The sequence below is a fragment of the Heteronotia binoei genome, chromosome 3 (genome assembly GCF_032191835.1).
Source record: "Heteronotia binoei isolate CCM8104 ecotype False Entrance Well chromosome 3, APGP_CSIRO_Hbin_v1, whole genome shotgun sequence".
In the NCBI taxonomy this organism is placed as follows: domain Eukaryota; kingdom Metazoa; phylum Chordata; class Lepidosauria; order Squamata; family Gekkonidae; genus Heteronotia; species Heteronotia binoei.
The window spans coordinates 155,714,357-155,741,112 of NC_083225.1; the positions used below are offsets into that span (position 1 = coordinate 155,714,357).

The 26,756-nt window shown below is 42.6% G+C and overlaps 1 protein-coding gene across 3 annotated transcripts in view; it reads right to left on the minus strand.

The window, feature by feature from the left end:
- Window positions 1-125: 125 nt before the first annotated feature.
- B4GALT4 (beta-1,4-galactosyltransferase 4) overlaps window positions 126-26,756 on the minus strand; it is a 38,638-nt gene continuing 12,007 nt past the window's right edge. For 2 of the 3 annotated variants that reach the window (XM_060234669.1, XM_060234671.1), the window contains exons 3-8: window positions 18,348-18,789; window positions 16,479-16,711; window positions 12,093-12,280; window positions 7,461-7,583; window positions 1,316-1,420; window positions 126-816 (exon numbers count right to left, since the gene is read on the minus strand). In XM_060234669.1, the coding sequence (XP_060090652.1) occupies window positions 675-816; window positions 1,316-1,420; window positions 7,461-7,583; window positions 12,093-12,280; window positions 16,479-16,711; window positions 18,348-18,633 (1,077 nt within the window). In that variant the 5' untranslated portion in view covers window positions 18,634-18,789 and the 3' untranslated portion in view covers window positions 126-674. Of the gene's footprint in view, window positions 817-1,315; window positions 1,421-7,460; window positions 7,584-12,092; window positions 12,281-16,478; window positions 16,712-18,347; window positions 18,834-26,756 lie in introns of all 3 variants that reach the window. The other variant, XM_060234670.1, reaches the window with a different exon arrangement.

Sequence of the window (26,756 nt, forward strand, 5' to 3'; positions counted from 1 at the left end):
CAGTTCCCAATGATCTTATATAAACATGAAATCCCCACTTAGATACTGTTAGGAGAAATTAGCTGCAGAATTCAATGGGCTTATCTGAGACCCTATTAGTTGACAAGTAACTGGAAAGTATAACAGACTGTAAAGATACTATATTTTATTTGAGAAAGTTAAAATATCCCATACTCTTACAGTGGCTGTTACAAGACAGCATCATGGACCTTCCACTCAGTGATGATGAGTTCTTGTTCAACTGGCTGCAGAAAACCCAGTTTGTTATGGTTTACCTGTTTTAGAAAAAGGTTGTGCTGTGGGTGAAAAAGCCCTTTGTTTTTGCATCATTGAAAGATGGCACTGTGTTGTATCTATATTCCAGTTCCAACTTTTTTAAAAGGTAGAAACTCAGTCTCAGCTTAACCAATATTCCCTCTGGGGGGAAGGGGCAATATGTTGTCCTGGAAGAAAAAGGCAGCTCCATGTGGACATTCTCCCAAGGCAACCTTAATCAACAGTGCTGTCCAAGACAATTTACTGCAAAACTACCCAGGATGAGGACATTATTGTACCTTGGTACAGCAGTTCCTGTTGGGAAACCTCTGACGAGGAAACCTTAAAAAATGCTGCAGCTCTGTTGACTTGGAAATTCTTTTCCATTCCCACCACATTCATTGTTGTAAAAGAAACTGTTACGCGGTCTTGACTGGCATGCCAAAATCCACAGTGATGTTTGTGTACAAAGGATTGTATTCCACTGAGAGCAGCTTATAAGAACAGGAATTTAGACCATCTGTTTTCCATACTCGAGATACCTGACGCAAGAGATTCATCCTGAACAAATTGGAAGGGGGGGGGGGGAGAGAAAAAAGGAAGACTGAGAAATTGTTTGAGCTATGAAAGCAGAGGAAACAAATTCAGAATGTGCATTAAACTGCAACTTGAAAGGCAACTGACTCCTTTTGTGAGTACACCTGTATATGCTTTCATACCAGGTTTAGGTCTTACACAGTTTAAAATCTGCTGATACGTGGTGATTGGCCATGCTTTTCTTTGACTGCACAGTCTTCCAAATCTCCCTTCCACATATTTATAATTAATTAAAAGAAGGGCAGGAGTTAGAGTTTGGTGGTGAAGCACATGCTTTGCACATAGAGGAAGGTCTCAGGTTAAATCTCTGGTATTTCTAATTGAAGATTTTGAACAGAGAGGCTATAGAACACTTAAGACCCTGAAGACCCATGATCCTATAGTGCTTTATTGCCTATCGGATTAGACAATATGTGATCAAGAGACCAACAGCCTGACAAGACCATGCGTTGTCCTAACCCACCTCTGTCCATTGGCCTCATTGCCTCTGTCTCTTGTATGGAAGATCATGGTGTACTTGGCTACATGAGGGGATGGTCGGATCACTTTCCACTTCTGCATTTCAACCCTGAAAACAAAGTAGCAGTGAGTGAGCAGGAGCTATAAGCATGCCACAGAAATAATGGAAGGGGGGGAGGAAAAACCTTGTGAAGTAGGAACTGAACCATGAGATAGTGTCAAAGTTAATATTCAGTAAAATGATAAGGACTCCAATGCACATTCGCTTCCACAGCAACAAGTGCACAGCCTACTATTATCTTCTGATGATGGATGAGCAAGGAGTAGAACACACAGCATTTTTGTACATAGGCTTTCTGCTGCTACTTCTGCTTTTGAACATGTGATATGAACTTTCACAGTATCCTTTAATGGCCTTTAATGGCCTGGTGTAGTGGTTAAATGTGCAGACTCTTATCTAGGAGAACCAGGTTTGATTCCCCACTCCTAATGCACCTGCTGATGTGACCCTGAGTCAGTCAAAAGTTCTCTCAGAGATGTTCTGCTCAAGAGCAGTTTCTGTTAGAGCTCTCTCCACTCCACCTACCTCACAGGGTATCTGTTGTGGGGAGGAGAAGGGAAAGGAGATTGTGAGCCACTCCGAGACTCCAAATGAAGGGCGGAGTATAAATCTAATCTCTTCCTCCTTCATATTTTTGTGCCTGTTGATTCATTAAGCACTGCCAACCTGGCTATGCCACCATCACATCGACAAAAAGGCAAGTTATGTGAATAGGACTGACCAATGCCACTCCAGTTCCTTCTAACTACATTTCCTGATGTGTATGAAATCACTCTGTACATAAAGTCAATTTGGAACTAGCAACATTCCCGGCTCCATATTTACAGCTGAGTACAAATCACAGCCATACTTAGTTCATGCAAAGGCATACACTATTAAAAATCTATCCCTTTAAACCCACTTTAATTGTGAATACACAAATTTAGTTAGGGGAAGTTTCACAGAAGTGGGATGTGCTTGAATGGGAAGGAGTACCCTTCCTGGGCACCAGTCGGTACCTCATTCACCTTTCCCTTCAGTGATTCCTTTGGGAGAGGGAGGAAAGGTCTGCTTAGACATGCAAAAGCCAGAGATGTGAAAAACAGAATTTTATAAACTAAACCAGGAAGATGTGAACAGTGGTTAATAACCTACAGCTCTCAAAACAATTATCACATTCTTAAGTTTTGGTCACAGAATATCCCTTTGGGCTAACAGCACTGTGCGGGGTGGGGGAAGGGGGGGAACGACAAGGCAATAGAACAAGTAATTCCTTAATGCAACTACCATATAACACATTCCTTGTTTGTCTATTTTCCTTGGTCCACAACCTAGATCAAACTAACAGACCCATAGTTTCTGGACAAGGGTACACTTTCCCATTGACAGCAACTAGCTTGCTGAACAGTTCAAGGAAATGCACACTGCGCTTTTAGGAAGCAGTGATTTCCAAGTTTCTACAGGTCCCTTCCCTTTTTACTAGAGATGTGTTACAATTCCCTTCCAAAATGGACAAGGGCCATTCTGAATTTCCCCAGGGAGATTTAGGTAGGAAGAGAAAGACTCTCTTTCTGATAGAGAAATATTCTCCGTGAAGCCCATGGCCTCTACAAAGGAGTCCAAATGCTAACGAGATCAACTTGAGGAAGGAAAGGCTCCAGAAAACTTAACAAAACAGGGGGGCAAATTAATGATCCCATAGTGCATAGTTCATGGGGTGAGGGGATAACGACTGGTACACATTTTCTCAAGCATGAACCCTGAGCTGTCAAAAAAGGGAAAATATGACAAAGGTATGGCAACAGAGCCCTTACCAAGTCATAGCTAAGTAGCCCCTCTTTTGTTCAAAATGTTCCAGAGATTTCACTCATCCCAATGTGGTATTTCCACTCTTAGGAGGTGACTGAAATCATCTAAAGGATTCCTTTCCCAAACTGCATATCAGATGTAACGTCTAATGGATGCAATAGGGATTCCATGAATACCTTGTCGTTATCAAAAATACTCAGACTAGAGAAATGATACTACAATCCTTTCCTATCATAGTAATCTTGGCACTCTTCTTTCAGCTTCCAAGAAAGCATGCTACACACAATCCTCTGGATACATGCAGTCATCATTCTGTGTGGACAGGGCAACATGCATATTTTCCAGCTTTGGCATACACAGTCGGAAATGCAGATTTTTACAGAATACACATCTGCACTTAACAAACCCAGAAAAACACACATGCTGCCCTATTTGTACAAAATGGTGACCACATATTGAGAGAATCATGCATGGCGTCCTCTCCATGTATTCTGTGTAGCAGCCCCAAAGTCTGAATGACTGAAAAAGGCTCCAGAGGCATGTTGTTGCAAAGTACAACGCAGCCAGTCTAGCCCAAATACACCTCTAGAAAATATGCCAAAGGATACCCAGAGCTGCAGAAAGATCAGTGACAGAAGTTATGCCAGCTTAATGACTAACACATTTGTGTTCTAGCATCAGTTTTTGTGGACTAGACCCCCCTGCATCTGCTAGATGCAGACTCTCAATACAAAAGCACCCCTAGTCCACAAAAGCTTTTGACAGGATGCAAACTTGTTTTCTTCAAGGTGACAAGAGACTCCTGTTTCATCTTCAGGGCATTAAGTGCCTTCAAGTTGTTTCCAACATGACCCTATAAAGAGAGCCAGTTTGGTGTAGTGGTTACGAGTGTGGACTCTAATCTGGGAGAACCAGGTTTGATTCCTCACTCCTCCACATGTGCTGCTGCTGTGAGTCAGTCACAAGTTCTCTCAGAGCTGTTTTCTCAAGAGCAGTTCTCTCAGAACTCTCAGCCCTACCTACCTCACAGGGTGTCTGTTGTGGGGATGGAAAGGAAAGGAGATTGTAAGCCGCTCTGAGACTCCAAGTGAGGGGTAGGATATAAATCCTATATCTTCTTGTTTTCTGAGTTAAAGTCATCAAAAAATAATATTGCTAATAGCCTTGCTTAGGTCATGCAGATTGAGGGCCATGGGGTTTTTTTATTGAGTCAATCCACCTCATGTTGGGTCTTCCTTTTTTTCCTGCTGCCATCATTTCCCTGCAATATACTAAAACAGTTACCACTCAGGAATAAAATATTAATTTAGATCCTGCTTTCCTCCAGAGCAGCAGCCCCAATAGCCCAGCTTGCCAGAGCTTCAAAGTGAATGGGGTTGGCCACAGTGAATATAAGGAAGACGGGGGTAGCTATGCAGAGGAAGGCTATGGCAAACCACCTCTGCCTGGGGTTGCAACTTGATGGCATGTTCTTTTTCTTTTCTCCTCACTGGGGACCCAAAGCAGTTAACAGCATGGCTCTCCCTTCTTCATCTTATCCTCATAACAACCACACTGTGAGGCAGGACAGACTGACTGGTCTAAGGTCACCCACACACAAGTTTTCCTGGCAGAGAGTTGTTAGAGGGCAGCCTGAGGCATCATTCTGATTAGAACTGTGAAAAGAGTGCAATCCCTGCATTGTTATCTGTACCTTAAGGCTCTTTACAATTAGAAGATGTTAAGTGAAGGGCAATTTGCCTAACAGAGACAAAAAGGTGAAATGAAAAGCCAGTGACTTCCTCTGCCAGATTGTCAATGGAAACTGCTACCCTCTTCTGGATGCATTGAAAAATGCGGCACTGAGGATCTTTCTCTGAGTGAAGTCTGTGACAGACCTCCAATGGCTGCTGCTGGAAATCAGCATATGCTTGTGTGAATCGATACTACCTTTGTTTGCAAATGTAAAGACGTCAGTAAAACAGACACCAGAAATCTAAATAGACTCTCCAAAAATATCAGACTGTCTCAAACTTTTAAAACAGCTCCTTAGCTGGACAAGATTGTAATAGCGGAATAGCTATTGTAATACCTGAATAAGAAGAAATCAAAGTATTTATTACCTGGAAAAGTTCTAGCTACAGAAACAAGCGAAGGGTTAAAAAGCCATCAAGGTTAACTTTTGGGGAAAGAATACTGCAGACTGGTATGATCCATTTGCCACATTCCTGCAGCACCAGACTCGTTAAGCAAACAGCCACAAATTCAATTTAAAGGGACAGTTGAGCAAATGTCATGGCACCCTGATGTCATCAATTCATCACCAGACAATAAAACAGGCTGTCTCTAACATGCCCCTTGCTTGCAGCCAGGCAAAAAACCCCACAATGCTCCTATCTGTGGGTTTCATCAAGTTTGCACTATTTGTGTTCTTGCAGCTGTGTTGATTTTCAGGGAGGAGGGCAAACAGAACGGACAAACTCTCTAGGGGTACAATAAATAGTTCCTGTAAGGAAACGGTACAGTGCCAACTAAATTGCCAGCTCATGTGGCCAGCCAGTTTCCTGAATGGAAGAAGAACAGCAGGCAATCCAGAAATCTGACTTGAAGAAACTAGATTACAGTACTCACATTACACAGGTCCTAGTATTTTAATATTAAATTTGATAGAATGTCAACTAAAAATATCTAGTGAAGAGGGATGGAACACTAATTATGCATTTACCATTCCCCTGATTCAAAGTTTATGAAGATGTGCAAATTATCTGCTTCAGAAGTTAGCACTCAGACATCCTGGGAACCAAAACAGCTGCACTATCGAGCCCTTACACAGTTTCCTCCCAAGAGCACAGCCTTGTGCTAAGTGCAGTCTACCTGACCCATTAATTTATAGAAAGAACTTCTTATGATACTCATTTTACGAGCCTTTCCAGAAACAATAAAAACAACAGCAGTAGTGAATTGCCCGATCCATGTTCTGGGCGATGTACATAAGGCTAAAAATATTTGCCAGATAAAACAACAGACATTATAAAAACACATGGTGAGTGCAATTCCTTATTAAAGTATCTAAATTACAGATACTATAGCTAACCTGTGAGGAGCACACAACTGTCACCACAGCCTCCAGGTCACATTGCTTTATGTTCTGATGGACAGCCATGATTTTACTGGCACTCAAGGCTAGTAAGCCAAAGGGCTGGTACATTGTGCTTCTTAACCTAGAAAGCACACGGGATGGATGAGCTTCAGGAGGGTGTCTAACTACAGGCATGGAGGCAGATACTACTGAGCCAATAAAATGACCAATATTTCAGGTTTTGGATCAGCAACACGAGATACTGCTCCTGCTTTCCCAACACAACTCCCAATTCCAGTGTTGCCACTTGGACTCCTAACAATACTGGAATAAGGAATCCTACTGAGGGAGGCTGAGCGAGGCAGGAACAGCAAAAGAAGAAGGACTGCTGCTTCCCAGGTGATTAGCAGCACATGCGCCTGTAAACTTTAAATGGCTATTATTTTAACGGGGGTGGGAAGGGGATCAGGTCCTTCTGCCCACTGGGAAAAAATAGCAGTTTAGCTGTCTCTCTCCCCTTTCCCCCTTAATTCCACATGGGAGAGTCAGAATTAGTTTTAATAAAATATCAGGAATATTGTTCCAATATTTCTGGAACAGCAACTGTTCCCAATATTTTATTAAAACCATACTTGTTCCGATACAGAATTGAAATAATATTTTTCATGTGCATGTCCCCTTTTACTTACCTGTACCATTTTGAATGCCCTGCCAATTATAGACTTCCTCCCATCTCCTCCTCGCCAATATTTCTTTGGTGGCTGCATGCTCACCAACTCACAAGATACTCAAGGGCATAACTGGTACAAATTTAAATACTGATCTGCCTTCTGATATCAAAGAGAGCTCCACCTGCCTCTATTATGCCAATATATTGCTAGATACGACAAGTATTACAAAAGTGCTAAGAAAAGGCAGTATTAATAGGAATATCTCTAAGGGAAAAAGATCTAGGTGCAAAGAATAAAAATTCTTTAAACAGTTTATTTGACATTTGATAAAGAATGAAAAGTTTCTGCTTACTAGTTCTAGGGTCAAATGAACTGCCGCAAGACTAATGTTCCTTTTTATAGTCTGTACTTTTTATAACGGGAGTCTGATGCCTTTCATTAGGCAACTTGTCAAATCCCACACCTTGTCATCTTCAAATAGCCTAAACTGCTTCTTCTTCACCATTCATCTTAAACCACCTTTGAGTCATTATAGAAAAAGCCACCCACTCCCCCAAAAGCATCTAATTACCTGAGCCGAAGGTCATCATCTTCTCCTCCCCAACCCCAGTAGTTATTAGAGAAGCCATTCACTTTGGAAAACTGTTCCCTTGTTAGAGCAGTCACACCTCCAAAGTATCCTTGGTAACGCAACCTGGGAACACATGGGGGGGGGGGGGAGAAAAGAATGTTTTTTTAATGACAAAAAACCAGAATACCCATTATTTATATCAGAAATACATTATTGGATTGAACTCCAAACCCACATACCTTCAAGAGTGGGGGGGGGGGACCTTGTATGAACCTGCTTCCAAGGGCCTCTTGAGAGACTAGTTTTACCAGGAAGATCCAATTGGCACCAGCTCTAGGAATTCAAAGATATCACTTTGTGCAAGAAGCACATCAGAGAACCCCTCCCTGGCCATATGTGCTATTGCTAAACTCCAGCACAAAAAGCTACTTTCCTGATCTTTTAATTTACAAGACTGTGTCTTTAGGTTGTCCCACAACCAAGCACATGCCTCCCAAAACAAAGCTGTTTAAAGCCATGACAGGTATTAATATGCTCCCTACACTTGATCCTTGAACTCCAAAGAAGTTCAATCTGATTGCTCTGAAGAACCGTGAGTTTGGTCTAGGACAAAAAAAGAATCTTTCTTAAGGGGAGCCAGCCTAACTATGTCACCTCAGGAGCTCAGAGACGTGGCAAAGGCCAGGAAAGACAATAATTCAACATTGTGCTTAAAGAGAAGACACATTTTGACCATACATAATCCTAAATAGCCACAAAGTTGCTTACAGAAGCCAACAAGTGTGTGTTCAAGTACTGACAGAGATGGGATAGATAACTGAAAGGGTTCCTTTGATGAAAGTAAAAGATGATTAAGGGAGCTTTCTTGAAAGAAGCTGTGTTGAACCCCAAAAAGATTTGGATAATACATTTGAGTAAGTAGATGGGGAAGGGAGAAGAATGGCATTTCTCCTAAGATCGCTGCCTCTGACTAATGAAGAACTAAATGAGAGGCTAAGTCAGAACACATTAGGACCAGACTTTCTTTTCTGAAGTTCTAAAACTTTCCCCTAAACCAAATCCAGTTCTCCCCTCTGCCACACACACACTTCCTATGCTGCTTGTAGGGCCTTCATGCTTTGCTTCTTCCCATCTTTTCTTTTCACTATTTTATAGTGATCTGTTGATCTGTATCTTCTTGATTTTTTTAAGGATTCCAACTAAAAACTCAAGAAAGCTATGCGAAGTGCTTTAAAGATGCAGGGTAACACACAGGTGTTAGCTTTTAACTAGAGCGGATGCAGGTTACTGGGAACGTAGGTTATTACATAGTTTCTTGTTACATAATCAATTATAATTGGTCCTTAAATCTTTTATTATTGGCCTATATCCTTTCTTTTTGAAAAGTTTTCATTTATATATTTCATCTATGGTGTTTTTAATTGCTTTGCCACCTGAAATACAGTGGAAGTTTGCACGTTTTTCTACTATTCATGCTTTCATATCTTTTTTTACCTTTGTATTGTTTTGGTGCTATTGCATTTGCTGGGTTGTGCTTTTGGTTAATAAATCATTTCCATTTATGTTGGTCAAGTAATGATTCTTTATGTTCCTTACTGGTCAAAGTTCGCCCACTGGGGCAAATTACAATCCAGGCTTGCAACAAACAAGCAAAGAAACCTTCTTTCCTTACAGAAGGTTGGAACAGCCAATTTTGGCTTCCAGGTCAACAACAAGGAAACCTCCACCTAGAAGCACCCTTAGATTTCTAAATGGGAACACAGTTCAAGGGCTTGCTCTTCAGAGCAGTGGCAGGCAACAAGTAGCATAATGAACAGTTTCAGTCTGAAGGAGCCCACCAGCTGAATCCATGTGTTCCTGGGCTCCTAGTATACAAGGGCCTTTCAGCCCTCTTCATAGAGAGATTCAGAAGGGACATTTTCAGAATCATCTGGTTGCATCATCCACATGTTCCCTGCTGTCTTCTGCTCTCTTCCACAGGAGACTCAGCCAGCTCAGATTAAGTAAGTATGGGGTAGGGGGCTCTAAATTGGCCCCAAACTGGCCGTGGGATGATCTCCTTGGAAGCCTTGGCATGAATGTTCTTGGAATTATCTTATCTCTGGCTTCAAAGCTTCTAATAAATTAAAAGAGCAAACATGTGCTGCACAAATAAGAGATATCTCCAATCTGCTCATTATGAGCTAAAGGCTCATAAACCTTAGTCAAAAGTCTTTATTCCTCAAAGGTGCTGGGGATATAAAGGGCAAGGATGGCTACGCTGATCAACAAATGATAAGATTCGGGTGGGCAGATATCTGAAAATATGTGAGTGCCCACAAGAGCTTACACTTGTTAGTCTTAAAGGTACCACTGGGCTCAAATAAAATATAAGGTTATATTCAGGATAAGGTTAGACGTTGTTTGGCATCATGCATGAAGTTCATCTAGCTTGCCTCTGTCCCCTCTACTCTAACTGGCAGCAGTTCTCCAGGATTTCAGGCAGAGAAAAGTCTTTTCTTCACACTTTCTGTCCAGCATCCTTTTTTATACACTGGAGATGCCAGCGATTGAACCTGGATCTTTCTGCAAACAAAAAATAGTCTCTCCCCCGCTGAGTCACAGCTTTTCAGTTAAACAAACCATGTCAGTGCCCATGGAACACAGCCTGGATGGCTGAGAGATTTTTTTAAAAATATTTTTATTTATTTGGTAATATAATAATGTAACAATAGCAACTGCTGGGTAATTAATATATAACTGTTGGTTGGAGGTTAATGCACAGACATATTATTGAAGTACAGATAATATGTTTTTCTAAAAAAACCATTGTTTTGGAAGATTATAAAATTACCAATTATTATTAGTCCTTAGGAAAAAAAAGGACTAAAAGTTGCTCTCTATACATACTATAAAGAAAGAGAAAAATAGAACTAAGAATTATTGTCTTTGCTAAATTAGATAACCATGAGGGGTTACTCAGATCAGAAATGTAAGTAATAAAGAGAAACCAAACTGAGTCAGAGTTAGATGTGTTGGAAACTGTTTCAGATTCATGAATATTAGATGCTATTTTAGCCATCATACAAAATTCAGCGACTTTTTAAACCATTCAGTAACTGCAGGTAAATTAATATTTTCCCACAATCGTACTATTACAAATTTTGCTGTGGAACATAGGATTGCTATTAATTCTCTCCAAATTGATGGGATCTCTGAAATACCCCAGAAGTCCAAAAGTATCAAATCAGCTGAGAAAGGTACGAGTGAGAGATTTTTATTAAACCAATGAAAAAAAACACCACACACTTAAAATATAGACAAGATAACAAGCAGTTCAACCTTGGCCAGTGCACTCCTCTTGATAGAAAAGATGTAACAAGCATATATCACATTTTGTATTGGGACAATTGCACAGAGAGATTAAAAAAAGGCAGCTCTCACTGCAACGGCACAGTTGTGCAAGCCACTCGGAAAGGATGAAGAGAAAAGAGCAGGAGGAGTTACAGTCTTGTGCTCCTGTGGTTGCACAATTGCATCATGGAGCTTTGCTGAGGTTTTTGACTTATTGGGCAGAAGTGCCAATAAAAGAGTACACAAAAGGGTGTGTGGTCCATGGCTCAGTGCCAGACTATATGCTTGGCAGACAGAAGGTCCCAGCCCTAAACCCCAGCACCTCCAGATGAAAGGATCTGACAGGAGGTGACATGAAAGACAGAGATGTTGCCAATCTGAATAGACATACTGGCCTTTCTAGATCAGTGGTGAGATTCAGCGCAAGGCATCTGAGAACTCAGTACGTCAATTTAATTGGGGGGGAGAGGAAGAAGAAGATGGTGATATTGGATTTATATCCCACCCTCCACTCCGAATCTCAGAGTCTCAGAGTGGCTCACAATCTCCTTTATCTTCCTCCCCCACAACAGACACCCTTTGAGGTAGGTGGGACTGAGAGGACTCTCACAGCAGCTGCCCTTTCAAGGACAATCTCTGCCAGAGCTATGGCTGACCCAAGGCCATTCCAGCAGCTGCAAGTGGAGGAGTGGGGAATCAAACCCAGTTCTCCCAGATAAGAGTCCACACACTTAACCACTACACCAAACTGGCTCACAAAACAATGTGAGGCAAAATCTGCTTGACTGCAAGTTCAGAAAACTGGGAAATTTATCCAGGACCACCACACTCCTAGTCTTATCAGAAATTAGGTACATTCTCTTTGAACACCAGAGTCCCATTATAGAAAATACTCTCTGAAAGAATGCTGTATGGCTAGATTAAAATAATTATTATTTACACGTTTTAATTGGAACCTGCTTCAGCTCAGAGTGCCCCTCCCTCCAGCCTCCACATGCCAGTGAAAGACCAGAGGGAAGGCAAGGATTTGCCCAAGTGCTCCGCCACCACCCCTGGATCTGTCTTGGCTTAAAGTTCTCTACTCGAGGAACTTCTATATAGAATTTCCATATCCGGCTTCAATTTCAAGAACTGGCTTTAGCACCAAAGTGTGATGAAAATAAGTAGATATCAGTGAAACAGAAGGAAGAACAAGAGAGCATGATGTAAACCTCAACAGTTTATATCTGTCGAAGCTGCATGTGAACTGACTCTGCTTCAAAAGATGCCAAAGCTTTCCATCACCCTTGCCTCACCTACCTGTACCCTGTGCTGTTCCTGCCCACTACCAGGTGCTTTGGCTGATTGCCGCACATGTAGATGTTATAGTCGTTCTCTGGTACCAGATCCACGTCATGGAATATGAAGCAATCCCAGTTCTCCTTTTTCAGGGTTTCCAAGTAGCCAACATTCAGCAGTTTTGCTCTATTAAACTTGGCATCTCCAGCCTGCAACAAACGACAACAACAGCAACAAAAGAGGTGGAACTGATTCATGGCATGCCAGTCAGGCTAGGAAAGCCTTGTGCCAAGATTCTGTCCTCATCAAACATATTTACGGGATCCTTCCCACCTCACAGCAATTGTATCCAGACGCAGCAACAGAAGCAACAGGACCTGTGGGGTGATTAAATGAGGTAGGATAGACGTGTCTTAACTAGATCAATCATTTTTAAAGGACTCAGGCCTCAGTCCAGACCCAGAAAGTCAGCCACACAAATCAACTCAAAATTCTCTGGATAAGAATGAACACTGCCAGGTGTGTCTCGAGGGCCTCTATGGGAGCTGAACTGTGAATGGAGATGGGCAAGCAAATGTGCCCTGCCCACAGGTGTTGATGACTACTTCTGTACAAAGGTGTTCCTTGTGGGGACAGGGTATTGACCACTTAGACAAGGGGTGTCGAACTCATTTGTTATGAGGGCTGGATCTGACATAAATGAGACCTTGTCAGGCCAGGCCATGTTGGCCTGGGCCATAGTACCAATTTAAGATTAGGTAGCAGAGATATAAACTTTTAAAAGGACACAGACAAACACAACTAAAGATTTGTTTTTTAAACTTAAAATAAAAAAAATGCTTAAAACATTAGCACTTGTTGGTCTTAAAGGTGCTTTCTTTGTATTTCTCCCATGGGATCCAGGGAACTGGGCACTCTGACTCTTTCCCTCCCTCCCCAGGGGACCAGGAGGGAAAGGAGCCTCAACCAATGGAGAAAATTGAGGTTTTACTCTGTAGCTCCTGTGCAATTGAGAAAGCCTTTCAAAGCAAGCTTGAGATGCAGAAGAAAGCAAGAGAGAGGGAGAAGGAAGCAGATAAGAGACAGTTGCTCAGGGGCCTGATAGGATCCTCTCGGGACCTGATTCGGCCCCCAGGCTGCATGTTTGACACCCCTGACTTAGACTTCTAAGGGCTTGCTCACTCTTTGTCAACTGGCTTAGGCAAAGTCAGGTATCCAAGAGATACAGGATTTGACCCTTCAGATAGAATACTTGGCATTAATAGCTCTTAAGATTAGCAGAGATATAAATTCATTCCACTAAAAAAGTATTCTGTATTAACAACTGAATGTGGGAAGGGAAATCTCTCAGTCCTGTGATCAACACTACGTTTGACTTAAACATTAGCATTCCATTTGCACAAGAATTTTAAAATATAGGAAGATAGAATCTTTCTTTTCATTATAATACATGATGTAACTTGCATTTAAAAAACAATAAAAGCAGAATGGCCTATTATACGTAAACCTCTCATACACCTTAACTCTATATTGTTTATTCTTCTGCAAGTCATTCTAATGAAAACAATGACAACATTCTCTTTTTAAGAACTTGTGACCACACTTTCAACCTAGCTGCCCATTTCAAAAGCTGGTAATGCTTGAAAATGAGAGTAGAAACATGAATTCTCCAAGGCATTCAGAACATGTCCTGACCAGCATTCGTCAGGGGCCAAGTAGGAAATGAATAAAAGTCATCCTGAAAAAAGGTGTCACATGCCCTGCTTACTAAAAAGCTGGCTTTATAAAACCAAATACCAACAAACAAAAATTGATGTCAAGTCATGCACTGCTTGTGTTTTAAAATGAGTCAATAATAATTATATATTGTTACTAGGACAGCAGGTGCAGACGAAGACAGCAAATGGTCAATTTAAAATCAAAACTGAGTTTACGTGTAAACATTTAACAAATATAGTGTTAGATCTTGTCTCTGGGAATAAAGTTTCCCTTTGTGGTGTTACATGTGGCCTCAGACTAGGGGATCCCCTCTGCAGCTTCCTGCTGGTGTCACCCTCCCATAATCCTCCCTGTAAGACTGCAATCTTGCCTTTACAAACACTATACACAAATCGGTCTTCCCCTTCACAGTCTCCAGCAAACTGGCACTCACATGATTATCAACCCCACAGCCTGCCTTAATACCTAAAGTCCTTGAGCCCCACCTCCAGTCTAATGAAATGACTGTGCCTGATGTTCATGGAGTCCATCTAGAGTGGTCCCAAAGAGTCTGCTCAGCTGTGATACCTTTAAGCTACACTGCTCCCTCCCTCTTCCAAGAGGGCAGGGCACCCATCCTCCCTTGTATTCCACAGTCCTTTGCCTCCAGGTCTCTGAAGCCCTGCCGCCTCCTGGTAAGCAGCCATCATACCAGTGAGCTGGCTCCTTCCTGCTCTTGTTCCCAGCAATGGCTTCTCCATCGTTGCAAATGTTCCCTGCCATGTCCTCCTTGCCCATCCCCCTACCCCTCACACCATGTTCCTGGGCCAGTTTTAAGTCCACTCAGCTGGCTGTCCTTCTCTCATCCTCCCAGCTGCATTTTTTAACTTTCTTTACTGTCTTTACTTTCAGTCAGGCCGCCAGAAGTCCCCACCTGCCACTCAGGCTCCATGGGGCTAGAATGAACAGTGATGCCCTTCTTCATTAGTCTCAGTGGCTGCACAAAAAATATGGGGGTGCCTCAAAACCAGCAGTCCCCAACCTTTTTGGCACCAGGGGCCAGTTTTGTGGAAAACAATTTTTCCACAGGCTGTGGGGGGAGGGGACGGACGATTGTTTCTGGATGATACAATTGTGCACTTTATTTCTATTTGTTTGGTATGGTGGTTAAGTGTGCAGACTCTTATCTGGGAGAACCGGGTTTGATTCCCCACTCCTCCACTTGCACCTGCTGGAATGGCCTTCGGTCAGCCATAGCTCTCACAGAGTTGTCCTTGAAAGCTCTCTCAGTCCCACCCACCCGCACAGGGGTGTCTGTTGTGGGGGAGGAAGGTAAAGGAGATTATGAGCCACTCTGAGATTCAGAGTGGGGAGCAGGATATAAATACAATGTTTTAAATTTTATTATTATTAATAATTATTATTATAAATTATTATTATTACTACTACTACACTGTAATATATAATGAAATAATTATACAACTCACGACCCGGTTGCTAACAGGCCACGGTCTGGTACCGGTCCACAACCCAGCAGTTGGGGACCCCTGCTCTAAACCACCGATCTAATGCAACTCCTTCTACTGGCCTTGCTTCAGCTTTGATGCTAAGCCTCCTTCCTTTTTGCCCCAGCTATCTCCAACCTATGAAGCTGCTTGAGATCATGTGATCCAGTTAGCTTCGTATTCTGACTGACAGCAACCCTCCAGGATTTCAAACAGAGATGCATTTTCAAAATCCTCGACCTGAAGATGCCAAGAATTGAATGTAAGGCCTTCTGCATGTCTGGCAAGTGATGAAAGGGCCATAGCTCAGTGGAAAACCATCTGCTTTGAACACAGGCGCAATGCTTGGTCTCTCCAGTTTAAAGGATCAGGCAGGCAGTGATACAAAAGATCTCTTATCTGAAAGCCTGGATAGCAGCTGGCAATAGTAGCTTTGATAGACCAACCTAATATAAGACAGTTTCAACCGTTGCTCTACCATCCATCAGCAGACCTTCCTCACCACTTCTGTACAGCACCTCAGTCCAGAAACATCCTTCATTTCAGCTGCAGCCTACAGCTCTGCTCAGAATGGTGCAAACGTATATCCGTGGTTACCAAAGCGGAAATGTAAAAGGTTTGTTTTTATTTCAACATGGCAAGTGTATGGGAAAAAGCAGGTGTTCTGCCATTGAGTTAAGGGGCTCTCTTGTGTTATCCTTAACAAACAAAGCCCCCATTTGAGAGAAAAAGGGAAAGAGAAAGTTTCACTGTAAGTGGCCACAATAAGATGATTGTTTGACATAAGCACAAGCCAAGCCCCGGGACATATACAAGCAAGTATTTGAGCCAGGCACACTTTTTTCAGGGCCACCAGCACTGAAAATAACCATGCTTTAGCAACAGCACATGAAGTTAATTTGCCACCAGCTTGTTTAATTCATTTGATCTGCTTTAAGCTTTGCAGCAGAAGAAACTCATCAGCACTGATGTACACAGGGACTCATAAGCATTGATAACACACTGAGACAGATTTGTATTAGAGCTGTGCAAAAGAGATCTGGGGCTTGCCTTAGGCAGCATACGGATCTCCAATGGAACACACAGGTGTGACAGGCAAAAGATGTACCCAGGAGGCCTGGAAGAAATACCAACAAGGCAGCAAGATCTGGATTCAGCCCTCCATCCTAGATGCAAAGCAGGTGTGTTTTCCATATAGACTCACCTGGTGAATCACAAAGATGCCATAGTCTAGCTGCTGCCGTTGCAGGAACGGGTGAAGGTGCTCCAAGAGGTAAAGCAGGTGCTTCTCTCGGTTACGATGTGGAATCAAGACAGCCACTCGCTGCTGGGGTAAGCAGTCTTCTGGGTGATGCCGTCCCTTTGCCACCCGAGGATTCTCCTTCTGAACCTCTTCCAGGGTGAGAGAGGCCCTGAAGGTAAGCTTGCTGGGGCCCCCTATTGGAAAAGCCAAGTGTTTAGCCTCATTTCTGCAAACCGGAAATCTTTAAGCTTTAAACAGCTCATTTAAGTTAAAGATGTTGGCACTATGATGAATTTTTTTGGGGGGGGGAGGGGGAGTGTATGTCATGATATTTTATCTATGAACTTCTCAACTTGCAACTAAACCATTTGAGCATGGAGTGCTGGTTTGCATTTAGATTTGCTGAAAACATTCAGGAGACCATTTTTATAAAAGGATCAAAACTGATGTGCAATGGAGCAGTCCAGGAGGAGGCCCTTATAAAGAAACAGGATTGTAGTCTATTGTAGTATCTGTTGTATGTATCATCTTGCTTTTACAAGACTGTCTTCTGCCTTTGTAATATAAACTTTGTAATTTGCTGTCTGCACTGTTTATGATACATCATCCCTTAAACAGCTTCCTGCTTGCACGGTTTCTTACATTTCTGTAATCCCAGTCCTATTCCATTGTTACTGGATAACTTGTGCTAACTGACTAAATTGTATCTTCTGTATCTTCTAAGCCACCTTGAGTCCCAGTGAGAAAAGTGGACTATGAACAAAGAACATAAACTTGTAAAGGGTGTGTTTGTGGAAGAGAAATATGAGGCTGGTGAGCCTCCACTTCTCTCATCGTCACCACCACCTGTCAAACCCTCATTTCCTCCACCAGTCAAATTTGATTCAGAGCCAGCCCAGAACTACCAGGTGACAGCACAGTCTTCAAAGCAGGATTAAATCCTAACACCAAACTGGAAAGTGCACAACTCGGAAGGCAATGCTGGCAACAGCAGTAAACCCTGCAATGAGCTTAATGACAGTTGCAGCCAGGTTCTTACATGACCAGTGTGGCATGGGTTTCCCAAGGCTGTGAACATTCCAGCCAGCCCTGAGTAACAGAGGCCCATGAGATGGCTTGGCTTGTGGGAAGGAGTGATGTTGGCACCCAGGGAGATGCAGGGAGATGCAGAACTGATATACAATCTGGCCAATCCACACAGTATTGGGAGTCAACTATTGCCAGGGCAATGCACGATCCAACCTTTGGGTGCCTATGCCACACCAGTAATATATGTCAGGTTCTAAAAGGGTGATAAGGACAGAAGGCACCCTCCCTCTTTCCCAGGGGCACCACCATTTTGACAGAAGATCAGTGTGGCCACAGTCATCGCTCAAACAAGGAGCAGTAATGAGATGTCTGTTCACCCGCTACCAAAAAAAACAGGTTGCTCTGGGCCAGCAGACAGGATGAAAAGGACACTGCTCCTGTCTCTGTCACAAGCCAGGAGGGCTGTTTGAGTAATTAATTCTATGTTTATGACACTGGGTTTGATCTGTTGCTTGTAAGCTGCCTCGAGGATCATTTGATGAAAAGATGGGGTATAAATCTTTAAATCAGCAAACAGAAGAGCCATATCCAAACACAGGAGGACAATACCAAGCAGCAGAACACCAAAATAAGAAAGCAAAAATTAGCATTTTTCAAATGCTAATGAAGTTTCAGGCCCACACTGAACATGAATCTAACCCAAGCCACAACTAATGTACTGTGCAGCCTCCTTACCCCTCGGACCTCTAAAAGCAAGCAAGATCTTCCACTCACACAAAAAAAAATAGCCAGGTCACTTACTAAGATAAGGAGACAGAGCAGGGCAAAGGGACTTCATACTGGGCAGTTTCACACTTGGCATCTTCACAGTAGGCCTGGCTTGCCTGTTGAGATCCTCCTTTTGCTCTTCGGCACTAGCGGTTGACTTCCTGAAGTTTGCCACTACACTTTTTGCTTGTGGGGTTTCATGCACAGCATCGACCAAGTAAGAGGAGGTGGCCCAGCCCACCACTAAAATGCACACGGAGAAGAGCATCAGCAGTTTGAGCTTGTAGGAGACGTGAAGGCAGGCATAGCTCAAGCCCATGGCCCTTCCCGGGTTACAAGCTTCTCCTTTGGCACGGATCCCGATGTAGCCCTGAAGCAGGACACTTTGAGGAGAGCGGGGAAGTCAACACAACACATAGAGGTCCGTGGCGCCACATTCTGACAGAGGTCCTCCAGCTTCTGAACGCATGGCTTTCTAGCTCAACGAGAAACACAAAGCAGACATTACAAAAGATCAACCTGTTCAGAGACTAGGGCAGGAAAAAAAAATTATTTTTTACTTCTACCACTCATCTGCACTGAGACCCCCTCACCTCAAGATAATTCATCAAGCACAAGAAAGCTAGGCATTGGTCCTTGTGCTGCTACCACAAGCAACTTTCAAGATGTTTTCTCTTACCACGCCACTTCCTTCAGCCCACTTTCTGCTTTGTGAGTTAAGGTCAGTTATGAACTGTTGGAAAACAGCTACTTTATCTGCTGCCTCCTTAACAGGGACCACATGGTTAATACTGCAAGGGTAGGGAGGAGAAGACTATTTCTTAAATGTCTGGATTTGTGCCGCAAACTTTTACTGTACCCCAATGTAATATAGCCTCAGAAACTGCATTCATAAGAACATAAGAGAAGCCATGTTGGATCAAGTCAATGGCCCATTTGATAAAGGAAGAGTTGGTATTTTTCAGAATTTACCACCTGAAAGCTTTACAGATGAATATGAAGGCACAGCTAGATGAGACCTCAGCATAACTGCATGGGTCCAGCTGATTGCCCATAAAGCAAGAAAGACCAAGGCATGATTTAAAGTGAGACATAAGTGGGCTGGAAGAGCACATGCTGTGTACATTTTTATATCCCAAGTCACTGTTGTCCTGGCAAGCAATTATTTCTGGTCTCTCAGAGCCACTAAGAGCCCTGCTAGAAAAACACACCCAAAAGGCCATTTTGAGAAGACTGAGCAAAGCGAAGGTTTTACCACTCATGTGGTGGTAGAAAGTGCTGTCAAGTCACAGCTAACTTATAACAACCCCATAAAGTTTTCAAGGAAAGAGACAAATATAAGTGGTTTACCATTGACTGTCTCTGCACAGCAACCCTGGATCTCCATGGTGGTCTCCCATCCAAGTACTAACCAGGACCAATCCTGCTTAGTTTCTCCAAACTCACAAGAACTGGACTAGCCTGGGCCAATCAGGTCATGGCTTTACTACTCATACTGTCCTTTCAGTCAGCCCCTGCCCTACTTTCATTATTTTACAGTAAACTGCCCACTCCATCCATACAGTATTGATGCTAACCTTTCCATTGACACAGAAATAATACCAAAAAGTTTCACAGCCAGAACAATCCAGATCTGCAAATTCAAAGAGTAGGATTTTGCATGTTGCACAATTCACGCAAATATTGTATTTTACTGGATCTTACAGAACAGAATGTTTATTAGACACAAGTAACCTTAAATCAAGACTCTAACCTAGTGTTTTTTTTTAAACTAAACTAAACTAAATCACAACAGAAGCAACTCACACATGCTAAAGTTAATTTGAGACTTTGGGAGGGGGGAATGAAGCCCAAATAAAATTATTTCAAAAGGCTTAGAGGTCTCCAATGCACCCAATATGCATTTGTAAAAGCTACACCTCCTTCAGCGAACATGCACTGAAGATGTCATCAGCATTACCTCACTGCTCTAGCTAACCACAAGTGGTGCAAGAAAAGAGTAGAACAATGCACAGTTGTCATACGATCAGATTGTGTTCTATCAGACATTAAGAGAAAGACAGGGGAAGGGAGCAGCACCATGCCTTGCATTATGCATACTCAGATGCTGGCCTGATGGGCAAGATGACTTCTTAGTACCTTCCAAATGGCTGTAAACAGTAATCAGTGATGATCAAGCTCCAGTGTTATGGCCCTATCACAAATGGGTCATATGCCAGTGCAGGAAGAATTCTCATATACTTGTTGGGACTCGTTGATGTTTTTGGTAGGAGTAGCCAAAGGAATCCTCAGTCCAGAGTTCTCTGTCACTCATGTGGAGAGAGTTCAAAGATGCTGCAGTGCAGAGCGAGTGGGTTGCATGTGGACAGAAATTCTTGAGCAGGAGGACGGGAAGAGTGGCATGCCAGCCACATGGGCATCCAAAAGATAAAGACTTCCCCTCTGCCACTCTTTCATTAAATTCTTCAACAGGTTCTTGCACAAACAGAGGTTTTAGCAGAGACTATCTAGCATGCATGGAACTCATTCGTGGGATGCAAATCATAGGCTCTAAAAGTCCCATAAGCACTGGACAATACCAGCTTCCTAATGATGTTACCAGCCATGAAAACCTGAAATCTTTGATAATACCAGCTTCCCTCAATTCACTTGCTGAGATCTACAGCCATCTCCTGTCACCCCCACCATCATTGCAAAAAAATAAAAAAAAAACTGAAGAAAGGTTGCAATCATAAACTTTTAAGCACAACACAAGAATAGGACTTCCACTGCAAAGTACTACTGTGCTGAATTCTGTTTTTCTTATCCTCTGGAGTGAAACCCTGAAGCACCGATTCATGTCATAACTCTTGGGTGCACCTGAAAAGTAAGGGCTCAGTTTGACACCTAATAGTTTTCATTTATGATTACAGATAGCACCCATTAAGGGACTGCTAGATCCTGATCACTGACAACCATTATAAAAATCAGACTATGACAAGTGAATGCCCCATAAGGACTTGCTGGGGATGTTTCCCTCTCCATCAATATTCTCTCTTTCCTGAAAACCCCATAGCCTCTCACCTTTTCCTGTCTCCTCTACTTCCCATCCACCAGCCAATCTATCGCCTTGATCTTTGGCTTTCCGTCCTTCCCTACTCCACACAACCACTTCCAAGGAAAACTCTGGCTGAGTTGCACAGTGCCAGCTGCTGGGTTAGGGACACTTGCACACTGGGGAACCCACAAAGACTTTTTGGGGCACTCAGCTGCTCCTGTATTCCTTTCCCCCCACATCACTTCTTCTCTCCCTGCTCCTGGGAATCCCCATATCCTCACCATTTCCTTTCCACTTAGCAAACAATCTACATTTTATCTGCCCCCTCCCCCCCAAGATTGCAGAAAGATCCGTCTTGCCTGTTGATGGCTCTGGTCTCTGGATTTAAGAATCCACAGATCTGGCCACACTGAAAATTAGACACATTGATATATGCAACAATAGGTTGGATCCTAAGTAGACATTTTCCTGGGTGCAAGGATCTCTGCTCATAGAGAGGTCTGATTTGTTTAATGAATTTCGGGGGGGGGGACCAAATGATCCAGTGTAACAGGGTTCAGGGGAACATTTGGGGCTTTTGCATGATAGGGGAGGGTGAGAAATCATGTTCTGTGAGCAGAAGCTCTTGAGTCCATGGAAACACTGGTCAGCATCAAAGTTGAGAACTTGTTCTATAGTCATTAGAACAATGTTCTTCCAAATGACAGGCACAACTTCATAATATTGTGACTAAACTTACAAAAAAACCACCTTCCATGACAGCCTTTATTGACAAGTTAAACAAATCAGAACATGCAAAGAAGTTAACATATACAAGGAAGTTTTTAAAAAAACAGAGCAGCAAGACTAATGGCAGACATCCATGTTTTTTAATTAAAGAACTCAACATATCACACAGATTATGAAGTTTTGTCATATTAAATCAAGGTTCTCAGTAAATGTGGTATTGGCCTAGAATACTCAGAGAGGACTGAGATAATTATTTAAAGTTTTACTTTCAGTACCCAAAGGTGAATTATGGCAAAGCAAGAGAGAGAGACAGAGACAGATAGTCTTCAACTTTGTAGGGTAGACTAGGCTACAAGAACAACCTGAGCCAAACATGAATAGTGCTTATGATCACAACAAGCATAGCACCTCAGCTGCTGTCTCCTCCTGTACCCCCTGCACCACAGATGGACACAGACAAAGGAGCTCCTGTGCAGGGGCTGCTCAGCTTGGACCCAGATCATGATGTGGAAGGAGATGACAGGCAGAGAAGTTCAGACCAAATAGTCCCTGAAGTGCTCCCCATGCTAGCGAGGCTCAGCTTCCTTTGCTCCTGGCCCCCAGCAATCTTCTAGGACAGTTGCCCACGAAATACCATCCTGGTATATTAAAAGGCCAATCCACATCTGGTCCCACTAGAGGAGAACTCCAGCATAGGCATGACCTCAAAGCTGCTCTTCTGCCAACTACTCTGCCAGTGTTGCATAGTAGTTAAGACCGTCTGATTAGGATCTGGGAGACTCAGATTCAAAAACTCAGTCTGCCATGGAAGCTCACTCACAACTCTCTCTCAGCCTAACCTACCAAACCAAACACGGTGATTGTTGTCAAGGTAAAATGGAGGAGGGGAAAACAACAACATAAAATGCTTTAGTTTCTGGCTGTGTAGAAAAGGGGAGTTTATAAACATCTAAATAATTACAAGTATTTACGATTATTAAATAATTACAGTAATTACAATTACTGCTTTGTCGGCCTCAGCTCCAGCTCCCTCTTATCCAGTATAACCCTCCTTTTGTAGGAATACCAAATGATCCACAGCTGTGCACAAAATGACAGATGGATTTTTTTGGCAATGGCCTTGGTATGAAACTACAGCAGACTGCAGACCGGCGGGCCCAGATACTTTCTGCCACCATGCAACCCCTGCTCACCACCCCTGAATACAGGGCATTTCATGAAATGTGTATAGAGATATAATCAATAGCTATCTCCATCACCATGAAATTAAAAGACGTTTGTTCCTTGGGAGGACAGCTATGGCAAACCTGGGCAGTATAATAAAAAGTAGAGACATCACCCTGCCAACAAAAGTCCGTACAGTCAAAGCGATGGTATTCCCAGTAGTAATGTATGGCTATGAGAGCTGGACCATAAGGAAGGCCAAGCGCTGAAGAATAGATGCTTTTGAGCTGTGGTGCTGGAGAAGAATCTTGAGAGTCCCTTGGACTGCAAGAAGATCAAATCAGTCAGTCCTAAGGGAAATCAACCCTGACTGTTCCCTGGAAAGTCAGATGCTGAAGCTGAAGCTCAAATACTTTGGCCACCAAATGAGAAGGGAGAACTCACTGGAGAAGATCCTGATGCTGGGAAAGACAGAAGGCAAAAGAAGAAGGGAACGGCAAAAAAAAAAAAAAAAGATGGTTGGACAGCGTTACTAATGTAACAAACACGAATTTGAGCAGACTTCGAAGGATGGTGGAAGACAGGAGGGCCTGAGGTGACTTTGTCCATGGGGTCACAAAGAGTCGGACTCAACTGTGCAACTGAACACATCACCACAGCAGTGAGCAGAACATGCTGACGTTTCCAAAAACCCATGTTTTCCACAGTCAACTATATCTATCCACAGTTCAAGGTTATGCTGACTTTTGGCGTGAAGTTCCATAACGTAGCCCAGCTGGGAGAAATGGAGAAACAACCTACATGTGTGAACTGGTCCCAGAATGAGGAAATGACCTTCATTTGACATCAATTACCACCACATGGATAGCAATCAGTAATAAATAAACGTTAAATATTAACACAAAGATTGTTAAAATCTTTTGTACGTGGAAAACTCAATAGGCATATTTGACTGTAAAAAAAAAAGATCATTTCTAAATGTTCATGATCTCAGTCGATAGTTTTCTCTCAGGGTAGATAACATTTCATGGTTTGCTGGTTTGTTTTTTAAAAAAATTAAGTTATATTAAGAGCTTTAACACAATACCGAAACCAGAAACATATTAAAATTTATACACACTACAGCTTAGTTCAGTGATACTGCCTAACCATAGTTCAGCAATACATGAACAAACCAGCGAGGGTCGAGTGGATAGGACTTCAGGCTCATTTTGTTCCCTTTTTATTTAAGTTAAAGTATTTACATCCTACAGCTGGGGACCCGCAAGACTCATGGGGGAATCCTAACTCCCCCCCATTGCCTAGCCTGGAGTGGCTCTGAGACACACCAGCCACCTTTGAGATAGGCAGCAGCAGCAGTGCCTGGGAGCCACTCCCATCGTCCTTCGCCACCACAGTCAGGTCCTGAGCCTCTCCCAGCATCCCTTGCTGTGGCAACTGGGCCTAGAGCCTCTCCTGGCATCCTCTGCATCGCACACAATGCTGTTTTGTCGGGGGAGTGTGATTTAAACCCCTCCCAATATATTTTTCATAAATTTTCAGATTTTTCAGCAAACCTAAGGCCTCCCCCAAGCTTGTAGAAAAATCTCTTTAGCATTGGGTGTGGTCCTGATCCACAGGTTTAGGGTATTCACTATTAGATACATAGATACCCCACAGAATCTGCCTGAGGCAGGTCAACAATACAAAGTAACACAATACAATTTTATATTTTTAAATTATAAAATAACTCAATTAACTAAAACAAACTGAAACGCCAACAATAAAATCCAGTACCAGTATTTTAAAACAGCAGCTAGCAGTTTTTAGCATAAAAGGAAGCAATATAAGAGTGGAGAGAGAGCTGGGCAAGACAGTATTCAATTAGAAGGCTGTGGGGGGGAACCAAAACATTTTTATGTAAACTCCAAACACTTTTTCGTGCCTAAAAGGAAGCATCAGATGAGCTTCAAGTGGAAGGCTATTCCACGGGCGAAGTTACTACCTACTTCACTTCCACGGTCAGAGGAATAGTACTTGAGATGAAGACCTGGTCAGCTGGATAGCGTGGGAGGAGGACCTTTAGGTATACTGGTACCAAAGTGCTACATAAGATCCCAGTCTACAGATAGGCACAGACCTAAATCTGAGCCCAAGTTCAGTTCAAATTTTGGTCAGTTTGCAAACCCCAGACCAAGGTTCAGGGAAGGAGGCTTCCCCGAACACTCATTGAGCTTCTGCTTGGTTCAGTTCAGGTGTTCGCCCTCTCCAATGCGCACACACCACTTCCAGGTGGCATTGGGCACCATCCCAGCACACCTGCATTATCCAGAAGTGATGCAAGTGCATCACCCAATGTGTTCATGTCACTTCTGGGTAACATAGGTAAATTTTGGATTATGCTCCTGGGTTTGGGAGAACAAGTATGGTACAGCAGTTATGTTAGACTAGGGCTAGAGGGATTCGCATTAAAATCCTCAATCAGCTCTGAAGCTTGCTGGGTGATCCAATGCCAATTACTACCTTCCAGCATAACTCACTTCACAAGCTTGTTGGAAGGATAAAAATGAGGTAATGGAAAACTACATATGCTACCCTTAGATAAAAGGATCTTTTTAGCTGTGACTATATTGTTTAAATAGTTATAGCAACTAATCACTCTGCATGCTATTCAGCAAGCTGAAAATCAGAAACTTGACAAAGCACCCTTATTCAATTCAAATCACCTTTTCTAAATAACAGTGTTAGAACATGGGGTATTAGTATAAGAAGACAAAGAAACATTATAACAAAGCATATCACATGCCCACACTATTTCTAGTACAGCTTGAGGTCCTGAAGAGGTCCGTTCCTACACAGTGTCTATGGAACAACAACAACAATCTACAGGAGGAAATAAACTCAATAAAACATGAACATACAAAGCAGTCAAACGCATGTCATGTCCACTTTCAGTCTTCTGAGCAACACGCTAACCCAGAAGGAGAGAAAAAGTGTGAACATCTGAGGACCGCATCAATGCTATATTGTTACACGTATGTATGTTACAGAAAGTGCAACTAGATAAATGGATGGGGAACAAGGGGAGGGGGAGCTGAATATCAAATAATCTGAAGTGAAACTTGCAGATGTTTTAAAAAGTAGTTAAATATCCAAACATCTGCAAAATTTAGAACAGGGGTGTCAAACTCATTTGTTAAGAGGGCCAGATCTGATATAAATGGGACTTTGTGGGGCCAAGCCATGTGTGTCCTAAAATGTAATGTCACATAGTGGAGATATAGACTTTATAAAGAACACAGGCAAACACAATTGAAGGTATCATTTTTTAACTTAAAATACAAACATGTTTAAAACTCTTGTAATATTTTGTTTAAAATGGAAAGGTGGGGGGAATAGTGGGATTTTGCAATACAATTTTAAAAATAAAACATCAAGGAAAAGCACAAGGATCACACAGCAGATAACTAAAAAAATAAAATGCTCTCAGCCTGGGAAAACATGAAATGGCAAGCCAAGGCATTGCAAGCTTC